General features: G+C 38.0%; 2 protein-coding genes across 2 annotated transcripts; one reads left to right on the top strand and one right to left on the bottom strand.

Moving 5' to 3' along the window:
• Positions 1–227: 227 nt before the first annotated feature.
• GCK72_003536 (uncharacterized protein) lies at positions 228–3,540 on the top strand (the record flags this gene model as incomplete). Its single annotated transcript, XM_003107330.2, has 7 exons — positions 228–368; positions 844–936; positions 1,158–1,329; positions 1,424–1,999; positions 2,605–2,996; positions 3,180–3,337; positions 3,486–3,540. 7 exons carry the CDS (start codon positions 228–230, stop codon positions 3,538–3,540), a joined length of 1,587 nt encoding a protein of 528 aa, XP_003107378.2.
• A 306-nt stretch (positions 3,541–3,846) lies between these two features.
• Positions 3,847–11,814, bottom strand: GCK72_003535 (uncharacterized protein; the record flags this gene model as incomplete). The annotated part of the gene is made up of 9 exons (XM_003107335.2): positions 3,847–3,935; positions 4,004–4,240; positions 4,291–4,384; positions 4,498–4,670; positions 4,722–4,815; positions 5,938–6,184; positions 6,415–6,516; positions 7,030–7,115; positions 11,755–11,814. The coding sequence occupies 9 exons, from the start codon at positions 11,812–11,814 to the stop codon at positions 3,847–3,849; spliced, it is 1,182 nt and encodes a 393-aa protein (XP_003107383.2).
• Positions 11,815–13,083: the final 1,269 nt, after the last annotated feature.

Below are 13,083 nucleotides of genomic sequence, written 5' to 3'. Positions count from 1 at the left end.
ACCTGTGGGTTAGCGTGTTTCTCGTGTCCGAGCCGAAAATTATTTTCAGAGATTTCCAGCCGGTTTTCCATCAATTTCGGGGAATTTTCAAACGTTTTGAAGGTTTTCAATAACAAAAATGTATGAATTATTGATTAATATCACGTATTCCTCAATAAATACTCAACTAAACATTTCAACACCCTCAAAAAACCCGTTTAAAATTTCCTACTCTATTTTCAGATCTCATGAACAATTTATCAGTTACTGGGACAAATGGCGGGCTATTCGCAAAACCGACGATAGGAAGAAGTGAATATGGGCGGGTTAAAGTGGCGTTGGCACCTGGAAAAGGGTTTATGGATTGGCTGAGATTGACAGCTAATAAGGTGGGGAGTTTTGAAAAAAATTTAATCCCGAAAACTAGAGAAATGAACAATTTCCGATTAGAATTCACAAAAAACCATTTTTCTGCGCAAAAATGAGAAAAAGAAACTGAAAAGTCACGATGATTTTCGTTTTTGCTGAGGCTAACCCATTTTTGTAGTTTGTAGTCAGTTAGCCTCAGCGAAAAAGGAAAAACACCTAGCGCCAAGCAATCAACACCAATCTAATTAAATTCTCGGAATAATCATTCAATTTCCGCCACAAACACGAAAATTCTCCCTCTTTTTTTTGCTCACCGCTTCTTCTGTCTGCGTCTCTTCTAGCTTCTGAATCCCCACGGAGCAACAAAATTTCTTTTTTTTTTTCGTTACTCACAAGACCAAAATGTGCACTAGGCTAACAAAATTTATTCGAAAAGTAGGTTTTTAGAGGTTTTTGATAGAAATTGTGAAGTTTTTCTATAAAAAATACTTTCAGCATCTCGCAAAGCGAATAACGGGTGGTGTGGATCACGATGAGTTGATGAAGCATGACACAAAAGAAGACTGTTGGGTACATTTATTTGGAACGGTAAGAAAACAAAAAATCACGAAAAATACGGTGAAAAACTGACCGGAACATTTTATTTTTCTGTTTTACTGAGGTTAATGACTACAAACTACAAAAATGTGTTAGCCTCAGCAAAATTTACTGAGGCTAACTCGAAAATGTAGTTTCTAGTTACTTAACCTCAGTAAACCAAATTTTCCTATATTTCGGTCTATTTCCCTCAATTTTCCCTGTCCTTCCAGGTATACGACGTCACAAAATATCTCGATTTTCATCCAGGCGGTATTCCCGAATTGCTACGTGCCGGCGGTCGTGACGCCACGCCCCTTTTCAATCAATATCACGCGTGGGTCAATTATGAGAGTTTTTTGAAGGCATGCGTCGTCGGACCGTTTATTGGAGATTTATCAAAGTGTAGGTGTTAGAAAAATCGAGAAATTTGGAGAAAAAATGTGTCTGGCGCGCCTCAGACGCGCTTTGAAGCAATATCCAAAACCATTTTTTCCAGTACCATCACCCCTGCCACCTACAACATCAGATGACACTAATAAACTGGGTGTACCGTCTTCATTAGGCAGCGGCTACTTCGATGGCGGATTCGGAAGTCGTGTCGAGACCATCGAGCATGGAATTTCAATAGAAAATGATGAGTGGACGGGACTCACTGAGCAGAATGTGATTGTATCGTTGACACCTGTCTCTGTGAAGACTTCGATCAATACACGTGGCGAGGAGAATTCAGAAGAACACGCACGTCTTCGAGTATTGATTCATCATTTTTGGCAGCCGGCGATGGAATTTGAGTTCGAATCGACACAGACACTAACCCAGCAGAAATATGAACTGATTGTTAAGAAAAATCGAGTGGAAATTCGGTTTCCGGCGCTAGAAAATCTAGAAGATGTGCTGAATCGAGAGAAATGCAAAATTCGACGACGACCCGGGTCCTCGTATCATTCTACGAAAATTATCGATTTATTCCGACTGAATCATGACACTTTGGTGTTTAGTCTGGAATTACCTGAATATACCACTTATCGGATACCGCTGGGATATCATGTGGGGGTGAAAGTCAGAAAAGGAAGTTAGTAATTTTGAATTCACGAAAAAGTTGAATGAAAAATAGTGATTTTTGCATAAAAAATCACATAATTTATTGCTTTTCTATAAATTTCTCCGTTTTCAGAATTGAAAATGACAAATTTTGAATGAAATCGCCACGTTTTTGATTTTTGCTGAGGCTAATTGCGTTTTGTAGTTTGTAGCCGCTTAGCTTCAGTAAAGTTTTCTGAGGCCTACTGAGGCTAAGTGGAAATAAACTACACAGGGAAGTTAGCCTAAAACTACACAGGGAAGTTAGCCAAAAGTGCTGAGGCTAAGTAAATTGTGTAGTTTGTAGTCAGTTAGCCTCAGTAAACGGAATTTTGTCGTTTTGAGTGAATTTTTAGGAGTTTTCAGTTTTTTCGGTGTTTATTGCAATTTTTCGCCGAAAATCTTGTATTTTTACCGTTTTTAAGAGACACTGTCCTTCTTAGCTATCAGGCACAGCGAAATTTTCTAAGGGTTTGCTGAGGCTAATTACTTTGTCTAGTTTGTAGCCGCTTAGCCTCAGTAAATACTGAAAACATTGATTTTTCCAATTTTTCCAATAAAAAAATCTAGTTTTCCTCTTATTTTCCCCATTTTCAGAGGCCAATCTGTACCGCCCGTACACACCGATCTCCAACATGACTCCTCAGCGTATCGACCTGATGATTAAAATCTATCCAGACGGAATCTGTACTCCGTCACTCGAGAAACTGCAAATCGGTGACGAGCTGGTGATAAGTGACCCGATTGGGGACAAAGATTTCACTGGATGGACTGAAAACTCATCACAATTGATTCTGTTGTCAGCTGGAAGTGGAATTACTCCGATGATTGATTTACTGGAGAGACGGATTCAGAAGGCATCGAATTCTGAAGTCTACATGCTGATGTTCAATAAAACGGAGGAGGATATTCAGACGGTGACACCAGATGGCAAAACGTGGAAACTCGGAGAAATTTGGAAGACGTTTGAGGGAGATGAGAAGATTGTGGTGAGTAAAAATGCTCAATAAAAGGGAATTTTGACTGTTTTTCTGAAAATTGTCATTAATTTTAAGCTAAAAACAGCGAAAATCCGTTTAAATGCGGAAAAATCAATGATTTTCAGGTTTCACTGAGGCTAACTCATTTTGTAGTTTGTAGTCGTTAACCTCAGCAAAAAATACTTTTTCCAGCTAAGAAACGTCCTCTCCGCTCCGAAATCTGAAGAATCCGAATATCAACTTCATGGAAGAATCACTCCGGAACTTCTGAAGACCATCATCCCCACGTCATCTGAATCGAGACGAGCATTCATTTGTGGACCCGATGGATTCATTGTGGCGGCGAAAAAGTGAGTTTTGTTGAGGCTAAGCGACTACAAACTACATTTTGACTTAGCCTCAGTAAAACTAAATTAGTCGTTTTTCCTCGAATTTTCTTGATTTTTGTTTCAAAATGTGTCAATTTTTGCGTAAAATTCAAAATTTCCCAATTTTCAGTGCTCTCGACTCACTCAACATCTCATCAGATCATGTACACATATTCAAAGGATAATCACGTTTTTATTTGTTCATTTCATTGATATTTTTAGTACATTATATAGTTATTATTGTCAATTTCATATTAGGATTTTTGCTTTTTTTTCAGCTGTATTATATCATTTCATGTGTCAAAATTTCAGAAAAATCTCGGTGATTAGAAGAAAAGTGGGCGTGGCTTGTTTGGTACTTATTTTTGTAGTATTTGGGAGATGATAGCAAGAAATGCAAAGGTTGGTTTGGGGAAGGAGGGAAAACCGCTTTTGGTATAAAAAATGTGGGGGGAAATCAAAAAAAAAAAGGAAAAAGAAAATTGAGATATTCAGTTGGTCTCTATTCGCGGAGAGCTGCCACGTCGCCAATTTTTGAATTTGGCGAAAAGTCCGGTAGGTGAGAGAACAGAGCATTTTCCTGAAAAATTAAAAATTAAATTTTTTTAAAGTTTAAAATTTTTTTAAATAATTATTTGTTCTACTAACCCCCTTCCAAATCGTTCAACGGCGCCTTCTTCTTTCTCTGCGAATATCTTCTGATCGCACTGTGGAAGTCGTCGATCGGATGATGACGTGGCGACGGCTTCTGAAGGACGGATTCTGGAGCAAACGCCTCCTGAATCTCGGCGACGAGTCCCACGAGAAGATCGTCGACGTCATGGTCCAAAGCGACGGAGATCTCGAAGTGCTCGAATCCCATTGCCGCTTTGGCTGCTCGCACTTCTGAAAATTACGAAAATCGAAAATCGATAAAAGTGGGCGGAGCCTCCTACCTTGCTTTGTGACAGTCCGTTTTCTTTCCAAATCAATCTTATTTCCAGCGACAAGCATCGGAAGGTTACGGGTTCCCGGGCGGTCTCGAATCATCTGAAAATCATTATTTTGTAGTTTGTAGTCACTTTGTCCTTTACACTGACAAAATTTGTCAGTGTAACCTAGGATCTTCTAATTTTGTGTAGTTTGTAGTCTCTAAGGCTCACCTCCAAAGCCAACATGGCCTGTTTCCAACTCGACTTCGAATCGATACTGTAAACGACCAAAAACGCGTGAACCTCATTCGTCAACCAGCACGGATCAGCCATATCCGACTCGAAGAACACGAGATCACACTCCACTCCACCGATACAAATTGATACGGTATTCTCGTAGTCTTCTGCAAAAAATCGGGTTGTTCTGATGGCCGAGAAGTTTCTAGGCCACTTACGAATCTCATCGGCAAACGCGTTTTTGTATTCCGAAGTGATCAGTTGAGAGATCAACGAACTTTTTCCGGTGCCGGTGTCTCCGACAACGTAGATCTGAAAAGAGCAAAAAAATCATTAAAAACCGAAAAAGTTACATCAATTCCAAAATTTTGCTGAGGCTAACTGACATTTGTAGTTTGTAGTCTTAGCCTCGGTAAAAACTGAAATGGATGTAACTCTGCGGGTTTTGAACCAATTTTTGTGGTTTTTGGTTAGAAAGACTGAAAATATCAAAATCTACAAGATAGATGTAATTTTGAAAATTCTGAAAAAATTTAGGTATAGACAAAAAATTTGGCTGAAAATCCAAAATTAAGAAATGTGATAATCAAGAATTTGATAAATAGGAAGGAAGAATTTGTGGGTGAAAAATCATTAAAAACAGTCAAAAACTAACAAAGTTACACCGATTCCTAGATTTGCTGAGGCTAACTTATTTTTGTAGTTTGTAGCAGAGTTGCATGGAAGTGAAAATTTCTTATCCGGAAGTCGGAAGTCGGAAGTCGGAAGTAAAATTTCTTATCCGGAAGTCGGAAGTCGGAAGTCGGAAGTAAAATTCCTTATCCGGAAGTCGGAAGTCGGAAGTCGGAAGTGAATTTCCTTAACCGGAAGTCGGAAGTCGGAAGTCGGAAGTGAAAAAACGCCCGGAAGTCGGAAGTTGGAAGTCGGAAGTCGGAAGTCGGAATTAGATTTTTTTCGCAAATATTCAAAAACTCCAAGAGAAAAGATTATAAAATTGGCGGAAATCAGTGGAAAATTAGGTTTTGGATGAAGAAAAGCCAATTTTCTCTCCTTTTCGACCATTCTTTCAAGTATTTCTGCGAAATATACTTTTCGGAGATTCCACAGTTACGGAATGACGGAAGTCGGAAGTAAAATTTCTTATCCGGAAGTCGGAAGTCGGAAGTCGGAAGTAAAATTCCTTATCCGGAAGTCGGAAGTCGGAAGTCGGAAGTGATTTTTCTTATCCGGAAGTCGGAAGTCGGAACTCGAAAGTAAAAAAATGCCCGGAAGTCGGAAGTCGGAAGTCGGAAGTCGGAATTCCATGCAACTCTGGTTTGTAGTCTTAGCCTCAACAAAACTTCAAAATACCGTAACTCCCTTAGTTTTCACCCATTTTTCTTGATTTTTGTCTTAAATTGATCACAGTAATCCCCTCTTTCCCCAGACACTCACCTTATAAGTCTTGTGACTAGTCGACGCATTCGTCAAATCCGTCAGTGTCATCTTGTTCAACTCATCCGAGATGGGCGGTTCACTCGCTTCACTCTCACTTCTGGATCCACGTGCCGAGTCGGTGGAGACCGAAACCGGGAATGGGGATGGCGATTTGTCGGATTTGTAAGTGGGAGTGCGTTTACGGCGGAACGAGTCGCCACGTGACACGACGGCTCCCTTCTCGTCGATTTTGAATTGACGGACTCTGGAATCCGAAAATTGTTTAAAAAGTTTTAAAAAACATCTGAAAATCATACAAAACCACCTAAAATCCATAAAAAACTAAAAATCCACGATTTTCAAAAGAGCTACCTAAGTGGCTCAGTGGGGAAATCCACTACTCAGCTGTCACCCCGAGGGTCCGGGGTTCGATCCCGGCCTGACACAAAACTTTTTTTGCAAACTTGTTTTTGCCTTCCAGAAGTTTAGACTCACCTCGTATAATCCTCTGAATCGGGCAACTTCAAAAATCTCTCCTCTAATCCGCTATTCTTGGCCTCTGGCCAAACATCGGTACGTGGTTCCATAATTCTTGATCTGGAAAAGAAAAATGATGATTTGGGGTGGAGGAAGAGGGGTGGGATGACTGATTGAGACATCTGGAGTAGTGGTGGTTTGTATAATTTATAAACAATCCGCCCACAGGAAGAAGAAGAAGAAATCAAGGGAAATTTTGGGATCACGTGGTCAAGAAAAGGTTCAGAGATCATTGACAAGAGTCAGTGAAATGGGGAGAAATTGACAGTACACTGACAAAATACACAGACCAAAAAAGTCGCATTTCCGGAAAATTTGAAAAAAAAAACTATAAAATCCTGTCTATTCTATTTTTGCAGAGGCTAACGACTACAAACTACACGTTTTGCTTAGCCTCAGTGAAAATTTGCTGAGGCTAACTGACTTATGTAGTTTGTAGTCTTAGCCTCAGCAAAACTTGAAGCAACTGTAACTTTGTCAGTTTTGACCCGTTTTTCTTGGTTTTTGGCTCAATTTAATTAATCCAATTTAATTTTTGTAGTTTGTAGCTTGTAGTCCCTCAATGAAACTCACTTCTGAAGCGATGGCCTTCTGGAAACAGTCGGCGTGCTGCGACGTCGTTCGTGTGGCCCAACATCATCGACTGCCATTCGGCGGACCTAAAAATAAATGAAAGTGGACATCCGGATACACAGACACACAGACAGACACAGGCTGGTGCACCTCTAGGCGCGTTTACCTCCACTTGTAGAAGCATTTCTGGACTGATGAGTTCCGTCATTTTTCTAGAAGATTTCATTTTTTTTCGGAATATTTTTTAGGGGAGAAAACGACGTGAAAAATGAAGAAAAGAGGCAAGAAAAAGTGGGCGGAGTCTATTTTCTGAGAAAAAAATTGAAAATTTGGTAAATTATATATGTGAATAACTCGTGTCCTGGTATAATTCGTATTTTTTGGCTTTTCGGTTTCTAAGGGTAAAAATAGATGAAAAATATGAGAATTGGAATAATTAAAGGGTTTGGTGGAGAGAGATTTGTCATAGATCGAGATGAAAAAAAATTGAAATGTTATTTTTCGAAATTTTAGATAAATTTTGGAGGAAGGGGTACTGTAGTTTAGAGAATTACTGTAGTTAGTTGAATTTCAGTTTCTTAGATGAATGATGAAAGTGCGCTCTACTGAGAATCGGAATGACAATTCATGACAGTCTAAGCAATAGGCAAATCTAGCTAATTATCGGTAAAGAGAAACAATTAAAAATGGAAATGCGCTCTATTGAGAAGAAACCTTTTAAAAAATTGAAATTTCGCAGCCTCAGATACAGGCATGACTTCACGAAGGTTTGGGATAAATCGACAACTACACTGACAAAAATATTTGTCATTGTAACTTCGAAGACCCGAACGCAACAGTTTTTTGACATATTTTTCCATTTCTCATCGAAAATATGAACATTTTTGATAATTTCTCAGAACGTCTTCTAATTTTGAATCTTTGTCGAAAACTTAACTTTTTTGAGAAAAATTCGAAAAACGCGCCTACATCACCCCAACTTACTTCACTCAAAATATTCCCAAAATAACAGAAAATTTGCATTTCGATAGCTTCTATCAGACGGTAGAATAAGTATTCTACGCGAAAAAAACTTATTTTATACAAAAATTCCAAATTGTCACAAAACACGAAAAACTCACGGTGGACAGGTGTGAAGTACAAAAATGTTTTTTGATCTACCTATTTATTTTTTGCTTGTCTTGTATCTCAGACTGTACTCTTTCTTTTATACAACCTTTTTAATATAAATATCGGTGTCAAATGACGTCAAAACGGGGTGGAAGGATAGCCGAAAAAATAAATATTGTAGGCGGTCGGGGGAAGGGAGGTCAAATTTGTCTTTGGACAATTTATAGATACGTCAATCTAGACACAGGGCAGACTATACAAAAATTGCAAAGACACTTTAAGAGTACACTGACAAAATACACTGACAAATTAATTGTCAGTGTACATACACGCATCTTACAACTGTGCTCTACTGAAACCGATTAAAATTGTGTTCGAAATTGAGAGACATAGAGAAAATGAGATATTTTTCGAGGTCATTTCGGTGGAGCGCAGTTGTTGGAACTGTGCGGAGCTTCTACAAAAATAACAAAATTTGGGGCACTGCAAATGTACAGTGACAAAATAATGATCAGTGTACAAAAAATTCATGACTACAAACTACAACTAGTAAGCATATCTGAAGTTATTCTAAATATGTTCCGTGTGTCACAGAGTCTCTGAGATTGCGCTTCTAACGAAATTTGCAAAAAACGGAAGAAGAAAAAAAAAGAGTGGAGAAGACACACGTCTTCTTCTGTTTTTGTCTCTCCTTCTCACTTTCAGACTTTTTCGACTGGAAATTCAATTTCCAGCAAAAGGGGGAACGGAAACGGAGCAGGGGTATCTTGTGTCAACTAACTTTGGTTGAGGCGTAGATAGAGACTACAAACTACATGATTGAATCGTTTTTTGTGAATTTTGAAGTAACTAGGGAAGGCCTCGACCGTGGAGTTATGGAACGTGTCATTGGAAAGCTGGGAAAACGCTGATTCCAAATATGTATTCAGTTTTTGACCTCGACGTCGGGTATTCGAGAAAAACAAGGTCAACGTTCGGAAAAATGACTAATTATTGCCTCACTGACACGCAAAAAAATAATGCAATTTTTTGCAATTTTCGCCTGGAGGCCTTCCCTAGTAAGCCTCTGCGCCTACAGTAGTTGTTGGTATACAAATTTGACAAATCCCGGTACCATATAGTTACACTGACCAATTTTGACAGAGATACTTTGTTTTGTCGAAAATGACTGAGAATTAACCTTAAAACAATTCAAAGTCACTCAAAATTACAAATTAGTCAAGCTATCTTTGTTGTGGTTTACAAATAGTTGTATTTTTGGGTTGCAGAGTTACTACCAAGCTATTTTTGATCTTTGTTTAGGAACTTAGTCAATGTCGGAAATTTGAACTCATTTCCGACATGTCACTTTTTTCGAAAAATGAAAATTTTCAGAGCAATTTTTTCCTTAATTTTCGATCGGGAGTCGCTATACTGCTATATGCCAAAACAATTCAGATAAGTTGTACTTTTTCACCAAACATTCAAAACCCTCGGTATTCTCAAAAAAAAAATTTTTTTTTGGAGGGTGTCACATTTTTACCTATTTCAGGACCAAAAAATTGTTTTTTCATATGTTTCGTATTTTTGTCAAAAACTACATAAAATTTGCTACAATCATCTGCAAAACCCTCTTTCTGAACAATTCAGGAAAATAATGAAAAAAATTAATGAAATTTTTTTTTCGAAAAAATCGCATTTTCGAAAAATCTCAATTTTTCAAAAACGAGGTCACGTCACAGGAAAACCCTTTACGATTTATTTTGTCTTTGGAAAACTCATCGAATGAGCAAAAAAAATCGGTACTTTAGGGGGGGGCAGTCAAAATACATTCCATGTCAGCAAAACAACGTTTTATAGAAATAGGGGACTTCTGAAATACCGATTTGTGCCGAATTTTGGACAATGACATGCTGACTATGAGACTTATGAAATTCCCTAGCTATTTTAATGGCTTTTCTAAATGAGAAATCAAAAGAAGCATCAAATCCTATAAATCAATGTGAGATCTCTAACAAGAGGCAGAACCAGAAAATATCTCCAAGAAGCTCACAAATCAGAAACCAGCAAGGAAGTTCCGATCGTTGAAAAAAAATCACATTCGAAAATATCTGAACATTTTCAGAGATCTCTTGAAGTAACTAGCTCCACCTTCCCTTTTTCCAATCATCTGACTTCTCATCTCCAATCATTTCCCACTGATTACTACTTACTTTCATCTGCTATCTCTCTCCTTCTCTCCCTTCCAAATATCATTTCAATCAGGGACCCCCCTGACTAGTGGAGAGCAGTTGGTGTGTCTATCCCCCCTTCTAGTCACAAGTATATATACTATGATGTTAACAACTAAACCAACTACACATGAAATCACATAAAAATCAAATGATCACTAGTCTCTAGCTGTTTTCTCATGTTTTATGAGGATAACAAGAAGAGTCATATTTCATGAAGTTTACCACCCTCACTTCCTCGTAGAAAATTTGAAAAATGTTGTTATTTTTTGTTGGATGAGCAGGGTTTTATCCTTGTGGAATCAACTAGATTACTAGGGAATGAAATTTTGTGAATTTTACCTGAAACATTCTGATTTTAGATTACAGTGACCAAACTGCCACTTTGGTCAGTGTAACTATGGCTACACTGACAACAGTTAGTTACAGTGACCTTTTTTGTCAGTGTAACTAGCATTTTTGATTTCGGAACTAAAACCTAATAATACGACCGGAACATTTTCAAAATATCTAAAAACATAGAACACGCCAGAGGGGCACCAGAATTTTCAAAAAGTCATATTTCACGAAGTTTATCACCCTCCCTTCCACGTGGAAGGGAATTTGAAAAATTTTGTTATTTTTCGCAATTTGGTAGAGGGAATTAGTGTGATCATTTTGAGAGAAAAATCATTAAAAACGGTCCGAAACTAACAAACTTACACCGATTCCAAAATTTGCTGAGGCCAACTGAGATTTGTAGTTTGTAGTCTTCGCCTCAGCAAAGCTTCAAAATACCGTAACTCCCTTAGTTTTCATCCATTTTTCTTGATTTTTGTCTCAAAATGATCATAGTAATCCCCTCAACCTAATTTTTTTGTTAAAATAAATTAAATATCCGGGACCTAGCTATGACCAGTTTTTGGTCAGTGTAACTCTGACTACACTGACAGTTGTTAGTTACAGTGACCATTTTTGGTCAGTGTAACTAATATTTCTTCAGAAAACAGTAAGAAAACCCTAAAGGCGCAACAGACACTCAGAAATTGTTTTAAAATCTAAAAATCTTAGATCCAGTTAACGAACGGTGTCAGATGTTCAACTTCAGGATTATCTCAAAATTATCTCGCCAAAGGTGCGCCAGCTAGACGAAAAACCGCTTAAAGCATAAAAACGTGAGAAAATTCCAGAAGATACAATCCAAAGTACCGCCCATCCCTAGTACGATTTTTAACAAAGCCTATTAGTGAATGTGGCATTTAGAAAGAAAGAATTTTTCAGAAAAAATAATATTACCCAAATTTTCAAAAATAATTATTTTTAGGCTTCTAGCAAAAGTGCAAACACTTTAAAAGATTTTTGATTATAAGAAACGCGCCTAAGGCGCACCAGATGCCTGTCTGTATGTCCAGATGTCCCCACTCACCTCAACCATTGGTTTCGGTCGATGCTTGAAACTTTGTGATCTTGCTGGTATATTCCTCATATCGACACACAGATGGTAACCGTCACCAGTCAGAAGTTCACGATGAGACGATTCGGTTCTGGAAAATAAGAAGTATAGAGGCTGAGCAAAAATCGAGAAAAAATCAAGAAAAACGGGCCAAAACTGACAATGGTAGAGTAACTTCAAGTTTTGCTGAGGCTAAGCGACTACAAACTACAAATCTCTGTTAGCCTCAGCAAGTTTTTGCTGAGGCTAAGCTGGAAATATAGTATGTAGTCGTTAGCCTCTGAAGAAACAGTTTTTTATAGTCTTTTTTTTCCAATTTTCCTGAAAGTGCCTATATTTGTGGTCAGTGTATTTCTACAGTGACAAATTACAGTGACCATTTGGAAGAGACTAGACTACAAACTACTAGAAAATAGCTTTAGATTAGGAAGACGGTTAGCTATACGGCCTAGAATTGGTGGCCTAGATTTTTCTAGTCCACGATTTTTAGGTCACGTCCCGAGAACGGTTTAAGCTTTGATTGCAGTGCAACTTCGTTTCGAGCCAAAAAATCGTCAAATTTTTTCGAGCCAAAAAATCGTCAAATCGGTTGAAATAGTCACTTAGCGTCAGCAAACTTTACAAAGGCAAGCCGACTACAAACTACAAGCCCGCTTAGCCTCAGCAACGTTTCATCACTGAAGCTAACCAGGATTTGTAGTTTATAGTCAAATTCCTTAAGCCTCAATAAAATGAAACGTGAAATTCCAAAAAGAGAGGGAAAAAAACTTTTTCGGCTTCATTGAAATATGATCCAACTGAATGGGAAGATTCATCAAATTGGCACCAATTTTTCCTCTTTTTTTTCTTTTTTTTTCGAGATTGTGGTACCGCCCATCTTCTTCTTACAGCCTCACACACCGGAAACAACAAAGAAATAGAGAAAATAACAACAAGAAAAACAACAATCTATTTTTACTCAATTTCCTCCTATCAGCTGGAAATCTGTGAGTATGAGACAGTTGTCTTTGTTCTTTTGGAGCAAGAATTTCAGATGAGTGATATATAGATTTGGGTTGCTGATGCTGTGAGGGGAGGAGGGAGGGGATCAGAAATATATTTTTTACCGGAACAATGAGAAGGATATGATGATTGATTAGAGTTCATAGACCTAGAACTGATGGATTATTGAAATGTTAAGTAACCATTTAAAAATTCTTTCAAAAACTGGCTTAGGTCACTGTCATTGGTCACTGTATTAGATAAACGGCCATTTTCTTGCCGGAAATTAAAAAAATTAAAGAGGAACATTTCAAAAATTAT

The sequence above is a fragment of the Caenorhabditis remanei genome, chromosome I (assembly GCF_010183535.1).
Source record: "Caenorhabditis remanei strain PX506 chromosome I, whole genome shotgun sequence".
NCBI lineage: Eukaryota > Metazoa > Nematoda > Chromadorea > Rhabditida > Rhabditidae > Caenorhabditis > Caenorhabditis remanei.
Note: the sequence above shows the minus strand (reverse complement) of the source record. Positions and strands in the feature narration are given on the sequence as shown.